General features: G+C 35.3%; 1 protein-coding gene across 2 annotated transcripts in view; it reads right to left on the bottom strand.

The window, feature by feature from the left end:
* The window catches only part of CADPS2 (calcium dependent secretion activator 2), a 284,523-nt gene that overhangs the window by 91,810 nt on the left and 172,916 nt on the right, over positions 1 to 19,797 (bottom strand). For both annotated transcript variants that reach the window (XM_054514815.1, XM_054514814.1), the window contains exons 9-12: positions 17,506 to 17,572; positions 11,669 to 11,777; positions 10,295 to 10,498; positions 2,546 to 2,682 (exon numbers count right to left, since the gene is read on the bottom strand). In XM_054514815.1, the coding sequence (XP_054370790.1) occupies positions 2,546 to 2,682; positions 10,295 to 10,498; positions 11,669 to 11,777; positions 17,506 to 17,572 (517 nt within the window). The remainder of the gene's footprint in view (positions 1 to 2,545; positions 2,683 to 10,294; positions 10,499 to 11,668; positions 11,778 to 17,505; positions 17,573 to 19,797) is intronic.

The raw sequence follows: 19,797 nt of genomic DNA, 5'->3' as shown, positions 1-19,797 counted from the left end.
GCTTGTGAATACTTCTGCAAGATCCGATGGTTAATATTTGTACAAAATATCAGCAGAAATACTATTGAACAAAACTTAAAAATATATTCACATCAGTTTTAAAAAATCTGTGCTTTCTTTACTTCACAAAAATACTTGTTTGAGACAAGAATTCAAGCTTTATATTTTCCCCAAACTTCTCAATTTAACATACTATATGCAAACAAGAACACCTCAATGGTATTTAATATTTAATAATCTTTGCTTCAAATTAATTTCTTTGAAATCAGTGTTTCTACTGCCTTTAAGGAGCTTCATCTATTTCTAGAGAACACTTAGCTTTAGAACCCAGAACAATACTCAGCATGTTAATCTGATCATGTAGCAATGCCTCATACAGCTTACACAGTGTTTCATACAAAATATGGTATTCTACTGCAAGAAGAAAGAAAGCAGATTTTAACTGTATTTTTGCAATAATATGTATGCTAGCCCTAGATATAATTAACAGTGGTTGTTGTGATTGATATTCTCCCAATTTGTTGTTATTGTCACTGATCTCTCCCTATGTTTTTATGGAAAACAAAACAAAATGTTGCATATCATTGCCTAGCAGTACAAAAGCAAACTATTAAAATTTCTGCTCATTCTCATAAGATAGAATTGTGACAAGAATACAAAATTGTTAAGAACTCATTAATTTAACTTCAGTCTCTCTTAAAACATCTGATTGAGTGGTTGTTTTTTATATAAATGTGTGCTTTCCTTGCCCTTGTTCAATCCCACATCATACACAACTCTCTCAAACACATAAATATGTCCTACAAAGTATTGGTACTAGATAACCACATATTTTTTTTAATTTTATAATTGAAAAAAACCCCAAACCCAAATTCCCCCACCCCCTCAATACTCTCCCTATTCCAAGAAGAATGTAGAATTGAAGAAATTTAGGTTACACAATAATTAACAGATTATTTTTTAAATAACAGAATTTTGCATAATATTAATTCCTATGGTTTAAAATTTTTTTACAAGTCATATGTGTGGTTACACTGTATTTGTTGAAATAAGGGACGAATTGTTTCTATAAGATTATGGGAAATAAGCTGTTACAGAAAAGAAAAATCACACTTACATGTCCATGTATTCTATTGTTACCTTGACATTCCCAATTGTTTTAAAATAAAAAAAATGTAGTTAAATATGCAATTAAAAAAAAAATCACCCATTCCACTTATTTAAAGCTGAATTTAAAAAAGAACTGTAAGAAATACGTCTGCTTTATGGTTGCTATAGCACTGTGCATTTCACCTAACCTCTTCTAAAAGTTCCTGATTTCAAGGTTATATTAAGTGTCTTACTATATTATTATTATAAAAAAAGAGTTTGACCCCAATGCACTGGTAGAAAGCTAACCATTTTCTCTTTGAGTGCCAATTACTTTGTACAGATGTACCTTCAGGCCTCTTTGATACAGTGTGCAACCCACAGACAGAAAATGAATCCTTTAACTTTTCTATACATATGTATCTGGCAGTATTTTAAAAGGGAGGCAACTGTCATCAAAGAATAATTTTCCTCCTTTTTAACAACTGCAAACAATCCTAAAAATTCCAATTATTATCTTTGTGTTATAAGCCTAGTCAGAACAATGGAAAAATAAGTAAAAATCCCCATTATCTTTTTTTTTTGTTGCTGTTGGGACATTAAAGTGAAAAAAAATTACGTGCTGTGAGGCATTTTAGATTCTTAGTGAGAGATCACTATTTCAGGCGTAATATCAGGTGAAAAATAAAGCCTCAGGAAGTTATGAGGTCTGCCCCATACAAACCTGTTTAACAAGTGTGTATAATCTGATGAACTTCCATGAGATTGCTGCTGGTTTTCTTCCCTAATGAAAACAAAACCTGAAGCAGCCCCATCCCCAACTAGTTTGCAAATCACAGAACAGATAATGATTGTACAAAAAGGAAACTGCAGCAAGCATCTTGCCTTTTATGATGGTAATGATGGTATTTGAATGTGGAAAACATTCATTTTGATACAGAGATCACATTCTATTTGTTTTTGTGTAATGATTAGACTTCCCTTTGTTACTTGCAGTTCAGGTAATGCATATATGCCCACGTATCTATATTGGTTATGGGTCTGCCTCCCTTCTTTGGTGTTCTGCCTTCACACCAGAGTGGAATGAAGAATTATAAGACAGGTGAAAATCTCTGAGCTGAGGCAACCACATCTGGACCTTAAAATGCCTGTACAGGTGTCAGTAAATTCTACCACAGGAGCTCTTGCTATTGTCAAAACTTTCTGGTTTTATTCAAACCTCCCCAGAGGACATGATAAATTTCAGCTGATGAAATTGAAGACAGCTCGTGTCTCTTTGCTTTCTATTGAGTGGCACAGTAGCCGCTTGCAAGTATGTAATTTTCAAATTTAAAACCAATCGATTGGACCCTTTATTCCACCTACAACTGCAGTTGTTGAATGAACGAGGAAGAAAGGACTACTATGTAACAACTATTTCTCACTTCTTTATGTCTATCTTTCAGTCAGTACTCACCAAACAAGAATAGGAGTCATTCAATCTGTGATCCAAGGTCTGTCTCTGAAGCAGTCTAAAGAGGGAAGCATGGTCAAATTTGCAGGGATTAGCAGAAATAAACTCATCCATGCCATGTTTCTGGCCACGGTCTGTATCTGTTATACAAAGGAAAAATGTGCAGAACAATACATGTGAGTGTGTGCTCAGACTTACAAACACCAGTGTATGCATGGCATATAAGTCTCAATATCTAAGCTTTCTTGAAAGTATCTCAAAGAAATAACTCATATAGAGGAATGCTTGCAGGCGAATTATTATAGAATCATGATATTTTAATCTGAAAATATCATTACTGAATTATTTTTCTATCAATCATATCAATTTATGGAGTGTAACAGCGAAAAAAATAATTGCTACCCACTGACAGATAAACCAAAACTTAGAAAGGCTGCCAGAAAACACAACATAGTACATGAAAAAAGTATTAAAGTATTGTTTTCTAGTGGGATCAGAAAATGTTTCAATTTAAAAACAATGTTATGAGTAGAAATGAAAAATATTCTGTAATTTCCTGGTTTGGCTCTCCTTCTAATTTTAGGAAAATAACCACAAAATATTCTAAAAAAAGGAAAAGAAAGAGAAAAAAACCAAAAAGAACCCCAAACAGGTTTATGCATTTATTTCTTCAGAAAAGAAAGAGCATCTTTACTGCAGTTCAAAGTACCACTTAATAGAAATATTCATCATGGCTTGAAGCCTACTTCTCAAATGGCAAACTGGAGCAGAAATGAACACACTGGCTTGAGCTAGGTCATTTCCAGCCTTCTTTTTGTACTCAGCTTTTAATGAGACGAACCTTAATGTAGTAATGGCAAAGAGCTCCTTCAACCTTCCAGCAAAGTGTACTGAAAAAGGGAGCAGCATTTTTGTGTAAATACATTGAGAAAGCATACCATCCCAAATGGCACTTCAATCAAAGGCCCAAATTTATTGTTCTTCACAGATTGCATTTTTCAACGCCTTCAAACCCCGCGGGTTTATCAAAAGAGAAGCTCTAGTGATTGCTTTCATTAATGTTATGTTTTGTCAAAGTCTTCAATGTGAATTATCTATCTAGTATGGACAGAAAAAGCCTTACAGTGCCCAAAAGGACTAGTTACGTATTAGCACATTAGCTGTCTTGGATTCTATAGACTGTACTGGGGTGAACAGTCCTATCAACTTAAAATTGACTTCCCCTTTCAATAGAGTCTTAGCTCTTTGTTCCTTTAAATTCAAACCTAGGTCTTTTTATATTCGTTACCAGAAAAGTATAGATCTAAGTGTATCCTAAATGCAATTTTGAAAACCTGCATAGTAGAAATCTAAAATTTCTAAAGAAAGGAGACAAAAGTTTATTGATTAAACCCAATTATAGAGTCAGGTTCATAATAAAACTCAATATTGATCTGTGGGCATGATGCTAACATAATCAGTCACATTTAGAAATTTAGCCCCAGATCATATTGATCCATGTCAAGTCCAACTTTCAGCTGTATTTGTGGATGGGAGAATTATTTAATTCAAGCTGAAGGATCTGCAACATCAAATCCTAGAAAGATGCAGAAACTAATTCATATCACTTGGCTTTGCATTGTCAAAGCAAGAGTCACATCCATGTGACAGATTTCACCAAGGTGGATGTAGCAAATAAACAGTATGACAATATGTCGATGGTGTAAGGTATGAGACCATCACCCCAGAGAAGCAGCAGCATGTGTTTTAAATGCTTGAAATATCTGTAGCATATGTGATTACACAGATTAGCAATATTTCAATGAGCATTAGACTAGCCTATCATAATGACAAATCTAGCTCATATTTTTGACATAGGTACAACAAATGCTCTCTCTTAATTAGTGAAATTTAACTGCATTTAAAAACATTAATTCAAAGATAAACTGACATCAACACAACTGCATGTCCAAAAGTACTGAACAACATATGAAGTTATCTGTAGCTTCCAAAATGTTCAAACCCAGATAAAATTCTTTTCAAATCCACATTATATTTAATGTGACTGATTTCAGCATTTCTTATAAATTTTCCTTCTTATATCAGGTTTATCATATACTATAAACATTTTTCATAGTAAGACATATGACAAAAAAGAAGAAGTACTAATATTTCTTATTGCTATTATTTAGAAAATTATACAGAGCTGAATCATTCTTAAAACAACCTTTTGGTTTTTTCTCTGGTTAACCACATCAATATAAAAGAAAATCCCCCTTTTTAAGAGAAAAGGTGTAAGTACTGACAAGTAATTTAAGTATTTTGAAATCAGGAGATTGGATGTTGCAAATGAAACAGATCCAGCACAGTGATACAGTATCCAGATGATCATAATGAGTAATGTGACCTATTGAACACAATACAGCTTGTGAAAGCAGAATTTGCTATTACATAATTTGAGCAAATAAGCAAAAGCATTGATTTAAAAGTATAAATATTTGCTAGATTTAATTCTAAAAGAAAGATCCATGACTGATCATCTTTTTGAGTGAATCAAGTAGTACAAATAACATTGTCAAATAGTCACAGAAGATCTGTTACCAAATATATTTAAGCAACAGCAAAACAACTAAAAACTTACCTTTGCCAGCTGTAGGCAAGCAGGAAATAACAGAAAAATAGATCTAGAGTAATACATTACATTTTCGTTTATTGCTATGATGTACAAACAAGATAACTGGCAAATATTTTGAAACAAATAGGAATTAAAACAAATTTAAGAATTTGAGCAAGAATCATGAGCAATTAATAAATGGTATATGACTGTGACTAAAAAATTACTCAAGACTTTCCTTTAAAAATTGTTAGTAATTGCTTTTTTAAAATTCTTACACAAATGAGCTTTAGATGTCCTGTTCAAACAGCAAGCAAATGCAAAAGGCATTTAAGGAGCTATATTGTCACAAAGAAAAAAATACAAATTCATTTTTCACTACAGTTTCTCAATCTTGGAAAATATTGGGAAGATATCTGGGGAGAGCACTGAAGCAGTAATATTTTTCTAGCTTTTTCACAATTAGTTTTTCTTCCCTTCTTAATCAAATTTGTTGCCATGCTTTCCATGTTGCCTTTAACTCAAAATCATTGGCTGCTATTTCTATGTCGCACTGCCTGTTTCAGGTTGTATATTTTATCTTTTGGAAATGATCCTTTTTTTTTAATCGAGATAGGATAAATAAATATATTTTCAAGCAATGTTAAAAACTAACAAAAGCTATTACAGAGGTTTTAGCACATTCTTTGGGTGCTCTTTTAGACAAAGATACTCATTAGGGCAGAACAGCATTCTAAGTATGCCTTTTGCCATCTTTGCAAGAAACTTTAAATTTTAGTCCAGCTGCAAAGGCTTTAAAATCATCACATCCTTGGTGACTCAGATCATGCAAAGTTGAGTGAATTAAGACTACCAAGATTTTCATGTTTATGGCACGCTCTCAAGTGGTTCTAGCATCCCTACACAACATCTCTGCCCTGTTCCAGCCTAGAAGCAAATACACATTTCTTGCATCATCTGCTCCGTGCTAGGGTGAACTACAGGTACTGGCCTTGCTGAGTGGTGACCTACTCCTTTTTGTGCCTCTCAGTAACATCTCTGCTTGATTTTAAGCATCGCAAAAGCAATTTGAACTAGCTCAGGCAAGCAGGAAAAAGAGAAGGTAGAGGCAAGCAATCTGGTATTGTAGGGATTAAAAAGATTTAAAGACTAAGACTGGTAGGGTAAGAACTATGACTCTGTTCCAGAAGGGGCTGGAACTGGTTGGAAAAGACAGTGGTAAGACATGCATTACATTCCTTCAAGTGCCACTCCAGACAGATGGTGACAGCTTACACTGGGAACATTTTGACTCCTGATCATTGACCAGGACTCCAAAGTACTACACAGGCCAAAGAGACAATCTATGACCCCAGAACTTTATAATTTAGGTATCAGGACATGAAATAACTTCTGCAGAGAAAGTGACAGAGAATGAGAAAGCAGCTGGCCCATATGGTCTGACTGTTGGGCTGGGGGTACCACACTGACTGATTGCCAGTATTTTGTAGAAGGGCAGATCTGAAGAGGATTGTGGATAGTTTTTAATGTTCCTGACTAGTTAAGAAGAGAACACACAGGTGACTTACTGGCTGCCTAAGGTGGTGGAGGCTGGTGTAAACATTTTCTTTCTAAAAGGGAGACAGGGATGGCTGGAGGAAAGCAGGAAATGGATATAAGGGGAATGGGGAAACATGCAGGGAGGATGGAGTTACTAAAAGGGTATGGTGGACATAAAGCTGCCAAACCTGCTGAGAAAACTATGCCAAATAAAAAAAATACCTTTGACTTGTTTGTTTCTAAAAACATAATGAGTTGCAAGAGATTGTCTCTTCCAATTCTTACCCCTCTGAACTCATGAGGGTGTAGGTTCAGAATGATGTTTGGCTTTGTATTTCTACATTAAGACATGACAATCCCCGTCATGTGCTGCTTTTAACTCCTGGGTTATGAACAAGTTATTAGCAGTGCTAAGCACTCCAGCAGCCTTTTCAACTGTATGAATGTATCTCTTAATACATTGCTCATTAAAAAGGGATCACTTCCTGAACCTTTATGTGATTCAAATTAATCTGTTTTTCATTGGTGCTTTCCCTGAAACATTAATGTCCTTGGGAAACTTCTGGCTATTCTACAGTCATACATCCTTAAAGATTCTATTCTTTCATTCAACATGCTTATGCAGAACAGTGGATCTGAAGGTCAGTCTCCTTTTCTTGATCATTGCTGACATTAGCCTATCTTCACTTTTGTTTTGGAGTCACTAAATACCACAACACTGCAATACCAAGTTACTTAGAGATGAAAAAATTGACTAGTATACGTTTTAGAAGTTGGACAAGTACAACAGTAGTTTGATTCTGTTAAATACCACTTTCAGATATTTTTCTAACCATCAAGAAAATTTCAGGAAGAAAGAAGATTTTTTAAGCACAATACAGAAAAATATTGAAACATTTCTCCTCAAGCTGATTTTTTTTACATCCTGCAGTTTAAAGATATTTAATTTTCTCCAAGTTACTGAAAATTCTTTTGGAACATTTTGTCAGGGTGAGTTGATTTTTCATCTTAGAGGATAAAGAAAATGGGGACAGACTTTTGAGGTTTCAATGCTGTTAACTGACATTTGTTTCACAAAGCCCAAGCTGGTTTTCTGCTTTCTGTATGTGGAGATGTCACTGCATGATATACTGCAGAAACTAAAACAATGTGATCTCCTATTGGCTGGAAATGCTTAAATTGTGCATCAATAGGAAACTAAAGATCATAAAAATAGTAACTGACAAACTATCTGTTCAAAACTGTATTTCCTAATACTAAAAATGTGCCATAGTAACAAGGACAAAAAAGGAAATTAATTTCATTTAATACATATGCCAGCTCTCAAGTATGTGCTGTTATATCTTGATTAAAAATAAAAGACACTTAGCTTCATGTAAACATTTTTCTAGGGGAAAAGAAAATGAACTTCTTGTGAAACTGAATCTATTTAAATGTGACAAAAGGTCAGCTATAGAGTGTTCTTAGGAGTAAAACTATGCCTCAAGAAATTCAGCACAGCATATATTTAAAGGAAGTAGGACTCTTAGAAAATTATTTAAGGTTATATCTAAAAGCCCCAGTTCCTGAAGTTTCTTAAAAACGGATTAATTTGATTATGCCCATTTCTACCTCAATATAAGAGACTAAATAAAAAACTTTCCTCACTTAGAGAGAACTGGAGTTATTACAGAAATCAGTCAAACAATGGTTCTAAGTATCACATTAAATTAAATTCCACAAGTTACTCTATTGTGAAGAAATTTATGAATTATTGTAAGTTATGAATTATTTTGTGAATTATTACAAAATATCAACACTGAAGTGTAGTAAACCCAAAAGAAAATAATAATTTAAACATGGAATTTTGCTTTATATACAGTTCAGTCATATGAGTTTGTGTAAGTAGATACATAAGCATGACAGAAAAATACATGATATTTTAGGTCTTTGAGCTTGCCTTAAAACATCTTTAAAATAATCCTTACTTTTTTGTGGTTTCCATCTAAGAACTGTAGTCTCTCTAAAACAATGTCTAAAATAATATCAAGACGTGACAATCTTGCGGTTTAATTCTTTAATATTATCAGTAATTTTATCTCTGAAAACACCATTTCAGTATATCCAAACTTGTGATTGGTTTTTGTACTTTTTTCTTTCTAAAATTTTCACTGCCCCATGGTCAGAGTTTTCTAGCTGCTTTCACTTCCACGTAAACACTGTCCAAAAGCAGGAGCAGGTCCTTGGCTACTGCTGTCAGTGGTCACTTCTTTTTTACTTTCTAATTGCTGCCCATGAAGTAGGGACATTAGGCAGGAACTCAGTGAACTCCCACCACTGAGCACAAATCCAGGGAGTTGGCAGGAGGTGAGCAGAACCACTTCTTGGCTGTTGCCCCACCTTTGCTTTTGCAATGTTACTTCCATCCTACTTCACCTTAATGGCCCCATAATGAAAGATTACTTCACAAAGTGTTTCAGATCAATGCCCTTCCAAATTTTTTCAGATGAAAACCAGATTTCAGTGCTTTTGTGAGATTCAACTTTTTTCAATGATCTTGACATTGAAAAGCTCAACGACATTGAGAGCTCCGCAGGATTTTAGATAAATATTACTAAGTTTAGCAAGAACATTTTGCTAAAAAGTTTTCTGAAACTTTTCTAAAACATTTTACTAAATCAGTTTTCTAAAAGCAAACTGATATAAGATTAGAGGATGAACAGAAGGTCACGAGAGTGAGTGGCAGCAGGACTGAGGGAAGATAATGGCTTTGGATCAACCTGCTGCAGACTTCAGACACTAAACCAAGTTTAGTCTAAAACATATGTCTCCCTTCTATCACTATGCATGTATGGTTATATGATAATGAAGAAGGATTATTGTATAATAATCACATGATGTTCCAGAAATTTGATGGCTACTACAAAAGGTCATTGGATTGCACTCAGCCTCTGTAAGAACATAAAAAAAGCACTTCCTTTGTGCAGACATCTACATGACAGAATACTTTCAAAGACATAATATGAAGATTTAAAATATGTTTAATATATGCTATCTACCTCAATTTCTCTGAAACCATACTTTCCTCAAAGAAAAGTGATGAAAATTTAAACCTGAATGATTTAAAGAATTTTTATATGTAATTTAATATTACAGTATGTGCCAAAAAAAATATCCAGGAGCCCATCTATTGCCTTTCAACTCACAATGTACTGCAATGTCCACACAGCAATTTTTTGGTAACTTATACGTACAATGTATGATAAAGCTGACCTAAATCTCTAAAAATTGTGAGAATAGATTGACAGTTTTCTATTCAACACTACACTAGCTGGCTAATGAAAAATATAATGCAAACCAAACACCGTCTCCATGGTAATATATGGGTCAATTGTAAGGAATATGAAGCTAATTGCTGTATTTTCATGGATTATAATAAAAATAATGACCTGCAAGTCAGGATTTCCCTTGTTGTTAATAATAATCTGAGTTAAAGAGCTTCTGGCTAACAATGAACTGTTAGACACATTTGCCTAGTGAATAAGTTCTGCTTAATTAAACTTCATTGAGGGAACTGCTACATATTTTACCAGCAAAAAAACCAAAACCAAAGCCAAAAAAGAAAAGAAAAGCCAACTTACAAAGTGGGGATATATCTGTGTTGGCATTGCCTCCCTTAAGATTCATCTTCTGAGCTTGACTTGCAGGAACAGGCTTGTAGGATTGACCTGTGGCTCTGTACATGGCTTGAACCCAGAGTATTCTATCCTGCTCATCATCACTGGCAAATATCACAGTATCACCCTCCTTAACAGCGTTGAAAAACATCCGACCACCCTGGAGACCTGAAGCAGTAAATAAGAAGGTAATCTTGATAAATACAAGTTACTTTTCAATCACCATCAATGTTTATTACATTATTGGTTTTACTCACAGTATGTGTGTGTGTGGAGGGGTGTGCTAAAACATTTTATAGGTATTTATGACCTAGAAATAAGATAAATCTAGAGCTATAAGGATCAAATGGTAATACATAGAAGTAACATAAGTAGAATAAATGTAGAAATCACAGGAGAAAATATTTACATGACTCCACTTTAAATTCAGCTCCAACTTACTTCTTATTAATCTTCTCTCTGCCATATGCTATTTTGCCTTTTTTTTAACATATTCTCCTTCCTGGTATTATTTTATTAGCTGGAAATCCCTATCAACTTTATCTCTTATGGAACAGAAACAGCTCCATTTCCTTTATCAGTGCTGCTCTTCCTTAGTCCTTTCTTTCATTTCAGTGTTTTTTTTCTGAGAGCATGTAAGGAGAACAGGACGCAACAGTCAACATGGCTGTGCTGGGGATTTCTTTATGACAGAATTGTTTCAGTTTTCCAAATACCTTCTGAGCATTGTTTACATTCTCAATTATTCTAAACATTGATAGAACATTTTCAAAGATCGATCTTTAATGTCTCAGAAGTCTCCTTATTTCGTAACCCTACACTGCATAGGCAGAATTGTTTTTCTCTGCATGTGATTTCCCTCTTCCATTTCAATATTAACTTGTGGAGACTTTTCTGATATCTCCAAATTTATTTTTGATTACCATAAGTAACCATAAGTAAAAAACTTGTCTTTTACAGGCATTGTCATAATTTGTCTTCTTTTCTAAATTATATATGAATATACTTCATAGTACACTGCCACGTGCCACCACTGTCTAAAAGAGAAAAGGGGAAGACTAACTAGAATTCACTATTTTCTCCTTGTATTGTATGTGGTCTTAAAATGTTTCAGGAAACTTTACTCTAAAGTTTATTTCTCATTAGTCTTACAACAAACTTATTTCTAAAAACATGATTTTTCACATAAGAATGTCCTAGTGGAATAATTGCCAAAGAAACTTGGGATTTTTTTCTGCCAAAGAACCTTGGAAGTTTTTGCTGATAGATCAAAAGGAGCAAATTGAAACAGCTATTTTACACTAATATATTGTGCTACCTCAAAGTAATGGAAAGTACCTGTGTGAGGAGCTGTGTAATCCACAGTGTATCCTTCCAGTTGCATCAGTTCTTGAGGCTCAGACTTCTTTTCTCTGTAACTGCACATTGCAAATGTATATTGGCTAACCTGAATAAGAAAGTACTTCTTAATTAATGAATTGCATTTCAGAACTGTATAACAAATGTACCATGGTTTAAATTAGCTTTCATTTGCGCTGAATAAATAAATCCACTTTTTTTGTTTCCCTTTCCCAGAAGCATTTACAGTGTAAAATTTTTTCCTCCTTTCCCCTTTCTGCCAAAATGAAGGAAAAAAGCTCCAAAAGAAATAACCCACAAACACACCTCTCTGCGGTTTCCTGAAATATATATGGGCTGGTGCTTATGAAAAAATGAAGCGAAGCCATTTAGATTCTGGTAGTGAAAATACTTAGTATTGTGGTACTGAGCAAATTACTCAGTATACTGTAAGAGGAAAAAAAGGAACTATATTCCAAGAAACTGAGAAAACAAGAACTTTTATGTATAAAAGTACTGTTTGCAGAACGAGTGGCAAAATTACCACGAAACTGGTGTAATCTGGCCAATTCTAGCTAATGATGGCAATATCAGAACCTTCAGTTTGATTTTAGTCTAATTTCTGTGCCTTTTGCATCTGTGTTCTCACCCAGCCCTGTGCTGCTTGGCTCACTAGATAATGTACCGTGTAGGCCAAGCTGCTTGCAGCTGGCATAGACAACATTAGTTACCTGTCATCAAGTACAATTATCAAAAAACTTATGACGCATTAAAAAGAGAATCTGCCACCAGGTGGTTTTTGACTCTGTAGACAGAATAGAAAATTATAAGGATAGGTGAGGAAAAGCTGACTGGAAAGATAAAGAATGATAAAGAAAGAAATGTAATATCTGTGAGGAGAAAAGCAATCACTGAAATAAAATCGAGGTGTTCCCAGTTTTACATGTAGAGCTGGGAGGACTATAGAAGATGACCAGGAAGAAAGAGCACATCAATCTGTGAACACTTGAAACTAAAGGGAACTGAATGTGTATGCACCTCTGAAACTCTCATCTCCAAGGACTGTAGGATACCTGGCCAACAGACTTGTTTTAAACTACCTGTAAAATTATGCTAGGATTTCCTGACAGGTAAGGAGCTCATCTGATATATAGTGGATCATTTTTACTTTGACTGCTGATTGCTCAGCTAACATATCTACACTTATTGTTTTAGCTACAACTTCAGGAATGATCCTTTTTGTAGTAAAAATTGGACAGCTGATTTCAGCTTAATTCATATATTTGCTGGTGATGTACCTTTACTCTTTCTAAAAGATTTATTCTTTCTGAAAATAAGAATGGAATGTGTGAATATTATCTGGGTAATGCTCTAAAAATATTTCATTATTTTATGTATTGGGCCTTTTTGAAACAGGAATATGCTATCTATGTGTGTGCAGTGCATGGTGCCTGAACATCCCTGGCACAGCCTGTACAAGCAAAAGGAACAGGTGTAACAACTCTCTGTAAAATGGCCATTGGGTCTCCAATGCTAAATTGGTATCTCCAGACCCATAGCAGGAGTCTACAGGGGAAAGAAACTAAACACAGCTCTTCTAGTTTTAATTATTTCTTCAGTTAAGCAAAGACAGTTTTACAGGGATAAGAATTTGAGAGACACTGTCAGGCAACTGAAACTGAGCGTCAGCTTTCCACATCAGATTTGGTACGTTCATTTAAATGGGCACCAAGATCACTTTAAATATACATAAACACAAAGGAAAATCTAGTCTACCCCAAAATTCAGATTTTCAGGCCTATTCAGAAAATCCTTTTCAGGATTTTTTCAGAAAGGTACTACTACAAGCAGCCAGTCCATCCTCCAGCATGACAGGCATAGCAGAATTGCACCTCACTGTTTGTGCATTGAGCCCACAGTTTTGCTTTCATTCATAGAATGTTTTAGAAAATTACCATAATTTGGTTTAAATATTTTAAGATATCCCTGGGCTGACAGAGCAGGGCCGTGAAGAGAGGGTCCAGGTGGAAGCAGGACAACCAGCCCTAGCCCTGGGCACAGGCCAAGGATGGACTGGGATGTGGGGATCTGGAGACCAGCCCTGCTGTGGCATTTCTGGGGCTGGGGATGATGGCCTCAGGAGGCTGAAAGAGAAGTCTGGGCTATGGGCAGAGACAGCCAGGGCTGGTGGTCTCCTTTGGGAGAGGACCCTGATATGGGGCTCATCCCTAAGCTATGCCCTTTGCTCTAGGCCTGGCAGCAGCATCATCTCTGTCATGCTTGGTACTTCACTGCTTATTACCCCACAACCATATTTGTCCTCATGGACGAGCATGGAGGGAGATGTTAGCTCCTCACACAATGCTAAATCCTTTGCAATTAGCATTATATTAAATGAGAGCTTCCTCCTTTTCTTCGTAAACTGAATCTACAATTTTAATTGGCACTGTAGTAAACATTTTTCAATTTATTCCATTTAGTTGAATGAAATAACCTGGCAAGACCCACATTCATCTCTCACATTTTCATGGCAACAGTTCCACATAACTACACTGTATAGGCAATCTGAGCCCTCAAAAGGGAAGCTAGTAAACACTAATCATGGAAATGCATAGGATGCCCATATTTTTCAGATTTCTTCAACCACTGAAAGTTTTTGAAGAAAAACTTGTGTAAGATCTGGGCTATGTATCTTTATTCATTTTTAACCTTACCACTATAACAAGACAGACATTATAATGCTGCTGATTTTATTTTATTGAACATATTGCAAATGTGTTCTCTTATTTTAAAGGAACAATCAATCACCATCGGTCACTTCATCTTTTTGTTGAAAATGAGAAAATTTGAAGTTTCTTCATCAAAGAAACAGAAAAAAATTCAAGAAAATTTTGTTGGGGAAAAAAGCCTCAACAAAACAAAGAAATACAGAACTTGCCTCATTTATTTACAGAGAGACTTGAAGTCTCTTAAACCCTTTTCCTTACGGTCATCAGTGGCTGCTCTCAGTTACTACAAAAAGAATCACCAGCACTGTTTGAAATAACACTTTTAAATATAGATCCATGACTGGGTTTAAGAGTACTATTAGTAGTAAATGGAGCTGTAATCAGCTTTGCCTAATAATTCACCCAATTAGCATAAATACTTCACATATAATGAGTACTCAAAAGTCAGGACAATGTGCAACACATTCTCAGACAAAAACAGAATCAGTTTGTCCTTTTGAATGGCAATCTTGACAGAATAAAAGGCAATCCTCTTCCTACAACTGCATTTATTTGAATTTTGTCCAGATTTTCCAGATGTCCAAACACCTGTCAGCTGTTGTACATGTTTTCCCATGTAGGGAAAGGGGGAAACCCAACAACCTATGCATTTATGACAGACAGATAGGTATGGAAGTGTGATTGTGACTTTTGAGGAATGTCACTAAGGGATGTCCCCATGGGGCACAAGCCTCTGTTTAATGTGCTGGGAGGAGGTGTCACTGCACACCTGGCAGCTGACTCTGGTGTCTGCTACAGGCCAGCACTGGGCTGCCCACTCCAGGAGTGCAGCAGCAAGAATTGCCCCCCGTGGTTTGTGTGTTTAGAAAAAAATTATCCATGAAACAAATGACTGACTTTTCAAACATTTGACGAGGTGAAATTAAAAGGACAGAAATGGATCTGCATTCCAATTACTGCAGGAAGATATCAGACAGTAAATTAAGCAAAACACATCAGGTCTGATGGAGGCTTTTTACCAACCATGTTATATCCCTGTCTTTTTCTGGTTTAAATTAATAACCCTTTAGAGAAGTGACTGGATACTAAAGGATAAAAATAAAAAAAATGAAGAGGTTATAATTTCCAGATACTGCAACCTTTCTACAACATTGATCTGTTCTTTCAGAAGCCACTAACAACTTGTAAAAGGTGCAGCAATAATGAAGGTGCACATTACTCACACCACACTCGGAAAATGTCAACATTATTCATCTAATGTCACAACTGAGTTAACTTTTCAAAGTGTGTGTAAACCATATTAGTAGCCTCTGTTCTAGCACTGAATTTCATGTCCTTGATGTTTTACTACTGTAAGCTAAAAGTTAATATATAGAGGAAGACTTGTCAATATGTCAATAATATATCAATACAACAGACTGGTCCATTACTGAATGCTTATTTCACATGTATTGACTTCAGCTTATTGCCAGTGAATGTATCACAGCAGGACTATATCAATGAGCCAGAGCTGTCTGGACAGTAAATATTGATTTAACATTGTATTTTTTATATAGCTTTATTGAATTGATAGCTGTTTTAAAATGAAATAGATGACTAAATCCCATCACAGTAGGAAAATTCCTGTAATATTCTCCTCCAGTATTTCAATTTCAGCATAGAGAGGAGAAAATAGTTAAAATTAACTTGACTGGAATAAACCAGTCTTCCAGATGATGGTTCCATATTATGGTTTCATATTACACACACATGAAGACTGTGTGTCTCTTAGATGTACAATTTAAAAATCAGATGACACCTGTGGTTTAGAGGAAAAGAACAAATTCATTCTTTCTGTGAAAGGAGTGACAAGTAGGGTAAGTGCTGAACAAAAGCATTAAGGACAAGGGAGTGTGTAGTATTACTGTTTTTCTTTGCAACTTGAAATTATTTTCTGTTCACAGCCATGCCTTGACAGCTATTCTATATAGAGATCTTCCCAACAAATATTAAGAGTCACAAAATGTCCTCATCACTTCACACAGGACTTTGGTAAAATCAGAAACCAAATGAATTCTGTAGACTTTACAGAATTTCCTTCAAATATTCTTGGCTTTTAACATTAATAAAGAACTTGCTCAGTTGGTGTTTTTTTTACAACCTTATGATTTTAATCACTTAGGAGTATGAGGAGACCAGGTGAGTGTGACTGATGGAGTGATAAAGAAATCAGACTTTCTGTAAAGCAGTTTTAGAAGTTTTTGTTCTTAAAAAAGCCTCATTAACAGACTTCAATCTTTGTATGATACTTATGGAGACTCAGACTTTAAGAGTTTTCTGTCAATAAAACACAGGAGACAGAACAGTAATCTCTGAACTTACTGTGAAGAACATAAAATATAATCTGAAGACAAACATCAACAGAAAACAATTACTTTTTTCCAGAGACTCCCTAAAATAATTAATTTCTCTGTTTTTACCAATCAAAATTTACTTTTCTATTGATCTCAAGTCAATATCACCATTCACTAGCATGTGAAAATACTAACAGTTCAGGCTTGGACAAAAAGTTATAAAATATGAGCACAGCACATTTTTGTGGCCAAGAACAACTACTGCACCAAATTTTATGTAACAATTATATAATTTTACCCAATTTAATGTTACAAGAAAGGAAAAAAATAGCATTATTTTAAAAAATCAGAAAAAGTTCTTAATATGGGTATTGTTGCTTTAATTTCAAAGGCAGGAAATATTTGCTGAGATAGAATAAATTAAACAGTAAGTACAATCCATTTTGTAATACATGATTTCAAATTGAGTGCTGTCAAAGCTGTCATCAGACTATTACAAGGTCACAAAAATTTCATCCAAAAATTTATAGGTTTCAGTTGAAACATTGCTCAGTGTATGGATCCATTTATATATGTGTCTAAAACTTGGTAACATTTCTGTTTACTAGGTATACAAATTAAAAAAAAAGAAAGCTGGATGTCTCTGTGCTGCAAGAAACTTGGAGTAGTCCTGCATGAGCTGCCTGAAGATACTGATTTACAAACTATTCCAGAAATCATACATAATTTAGAGTCCAAGAATTATTTTATTGAAATTTCATGGCTGGCTACTAACCTGAACAAGGACAAAATAACGTTTTTTCCACCGCTTCCAAACCTTCTGTCCTAGAGCATACAAGTATCTGCAAAGGAAATAATAAAGGGAATAGTTTTCCATTAATAAGGAGCATGATATTAGAAGGAGCAAACAAAAATCAGTTTATTAATTTACTCTGTCTACTGAGCTGCTTCTTCAGCATTGTCATGTGTAAAAAATAATTTTTCTTCTATTTACTCATATCATAAAAATGCAAAGAGACGTTCCTTTTCACTCAAAACAAGACAAAAATCAGAAAAAAATGATCTCATGTTTGCAAAGATTAACCTGCTTATCATATTTTATTTCACCAATTTTATCTGAAAAATAGAAAAAGTAGCTTAAAGTAGATACACAGAAATACTTAATGTTATAAAACTTGATGTTCCCGACAGTTTTTACTCCATTTGGTTTCCACAGATTTGCTAGTGTTTATTTAGTCTGTGAGAAGTCAGTCCCAGAGACAGTGTGATAAAATGCTCACATAACACAATGTCAGCAGACACACAAGATTAATTTTTTTTTTTCAGAGTAAGGTAGAATCTCATTTCCCAAACAGAAGCACTTCACTATAAAGGCTCTTAGATTACAAAAACTCCTTGTCATTTTAGCAATTTCCAGGCTTTGAATCAGAGGACATAATCAGGAGTATCACCAGTGAGAAGAGAAAACCACAGATGCTGATACTATTGGGTGGTAGAGAGAGCACACTCATTGCCCAACAATTTGGAGTGAATTTTCTGGCATTATAGTGACACTTTTTCTGTCATTGTGGTCGTGTTGCACTGTTGATAACAAAGACAGCAAGAAGAAAAGGATGAGCTGTGAGATTGTAAGCAAGAGCCCATGAGTGGTAACGATCTGCTGCTTAAAACCTGACAGGAGAGCAAAATATGGCACAGGAGATGCCCCTTCTGGCTGGCCAGCTTCTGTCAAGGACAGCTGGTACAGCCAGGGTGTCACAGGCAGAACAAAGATTGCTCAGACCAAGGAATGCTGGCTTCACAGGGCACTCTCCAGAGGATGCCAGTTATGGCATTATGAGGCAGCTATAATAACTAGGATGGGAGATGGCTGGTCAGATGAACAGGGGCCTCTCTGGTAAGAGAATATGGTCTGCTGCCCTCCACTCACTTCTGTGGCTTTGCTGCCTGGTGGTTTGTGCCTCAGTCAAAAACCAGAGCAAGGAACCAACATCTTATGAGAAATGAGTAAGCAAGATAAAGGCAAAAGCTTTTTATACCTGTCCTGGGTGTACTCTCAAGAACATTTTCTCCCACATTAGGCATCACAAAGGACAAATTTATGCCTAAAATTAATGTTCAGCATACTGCTTACAATTGTTGTTTTCAGATTATGTAGTGGCTCCATTATTATTATGAAAACAGAAGAACAGAAGTTCTTTGACTTCTGCCACACCTGTATTGAAGGCCTACCTTACTTGGTTACTCTGCTTTTTATTCGTATGAGATGGAAAAAAAGTTGGCTTTGTGTACACAATTACCAGTTGATACAGCCTTTGAATAGTCCAGATCTTGCCACAGTCTTTTTAACTTCTTAATTCTGTGACTATTATAAATTCAATGAAAATAAAGGGTTATGTCAGAAAGGGTACCATAAAAGGACCTACTAGCGGTTATTTTTAAATTTATAATTTTTTGCAACTAAGGAAGCATTTACCTCACAGACTTATGGTCACACATTCTCCCACAAAATACAAATTGTTTTCCTTTTCATATATGTTTCAAAGCATTAGCTTTCCCCAAAGCACACAACATTGCTCTTGCCTTGCTAATCTCTTTACTATTGTCAGAGGGTGGAGGGGAAATAAATTATGAATTTTACATAACCTCAAAGCTTAATGACCTGAGGGAGAAAAGTAAAAAAGTCCTCAGGTGGCCTTTGGTCTCTCTCAGTCCTAAGACTGCCCTGTTCTTCATGATGATTCATCCACTGCATCCCCCTGCATCCCCTGGAGTAGCATGAAGGTTTTTTTGATATATGTGAGAAGGTAACTGCCCCATTTTGAAACTGCATTTTGAGAACCCAGTTGAAAATACACAGTCCTCCAAAGCTACAGTACAAAGATGTCCTGACCATGTTCCCACCCTCTTGGCATGTCTTAAATGACTGTAAAGAAACAATAGATTAAGAAAGACTTCTTACCTCTTGCACATCAGAAAATGAGTAACCCAACCTTAGAAACTCTATGCTAATTCTTTCTCATTATTAACTGATCCTGCTCCAGAAATGTGCTTTTAAATTAAGAGG

Source organism: Molothrus ater, chromosome 5 (assembly GCF_012460135.2).
Source record: "Molothrus ater isolate BHLD 08-10-18 breed brown headed cowbird chromosome 5, BPBGC_Mater_1.1, whole genome shotgun sequence".
Lineage (NCBI taxonomy): Eukaryota > Metazoa > Chordata > Aves > Passeriformes > Icteridae > Molothrus > Molothrus ater.
This window is presented reverse-complemented; position numbering and strand designations above follow the sequence as displayed.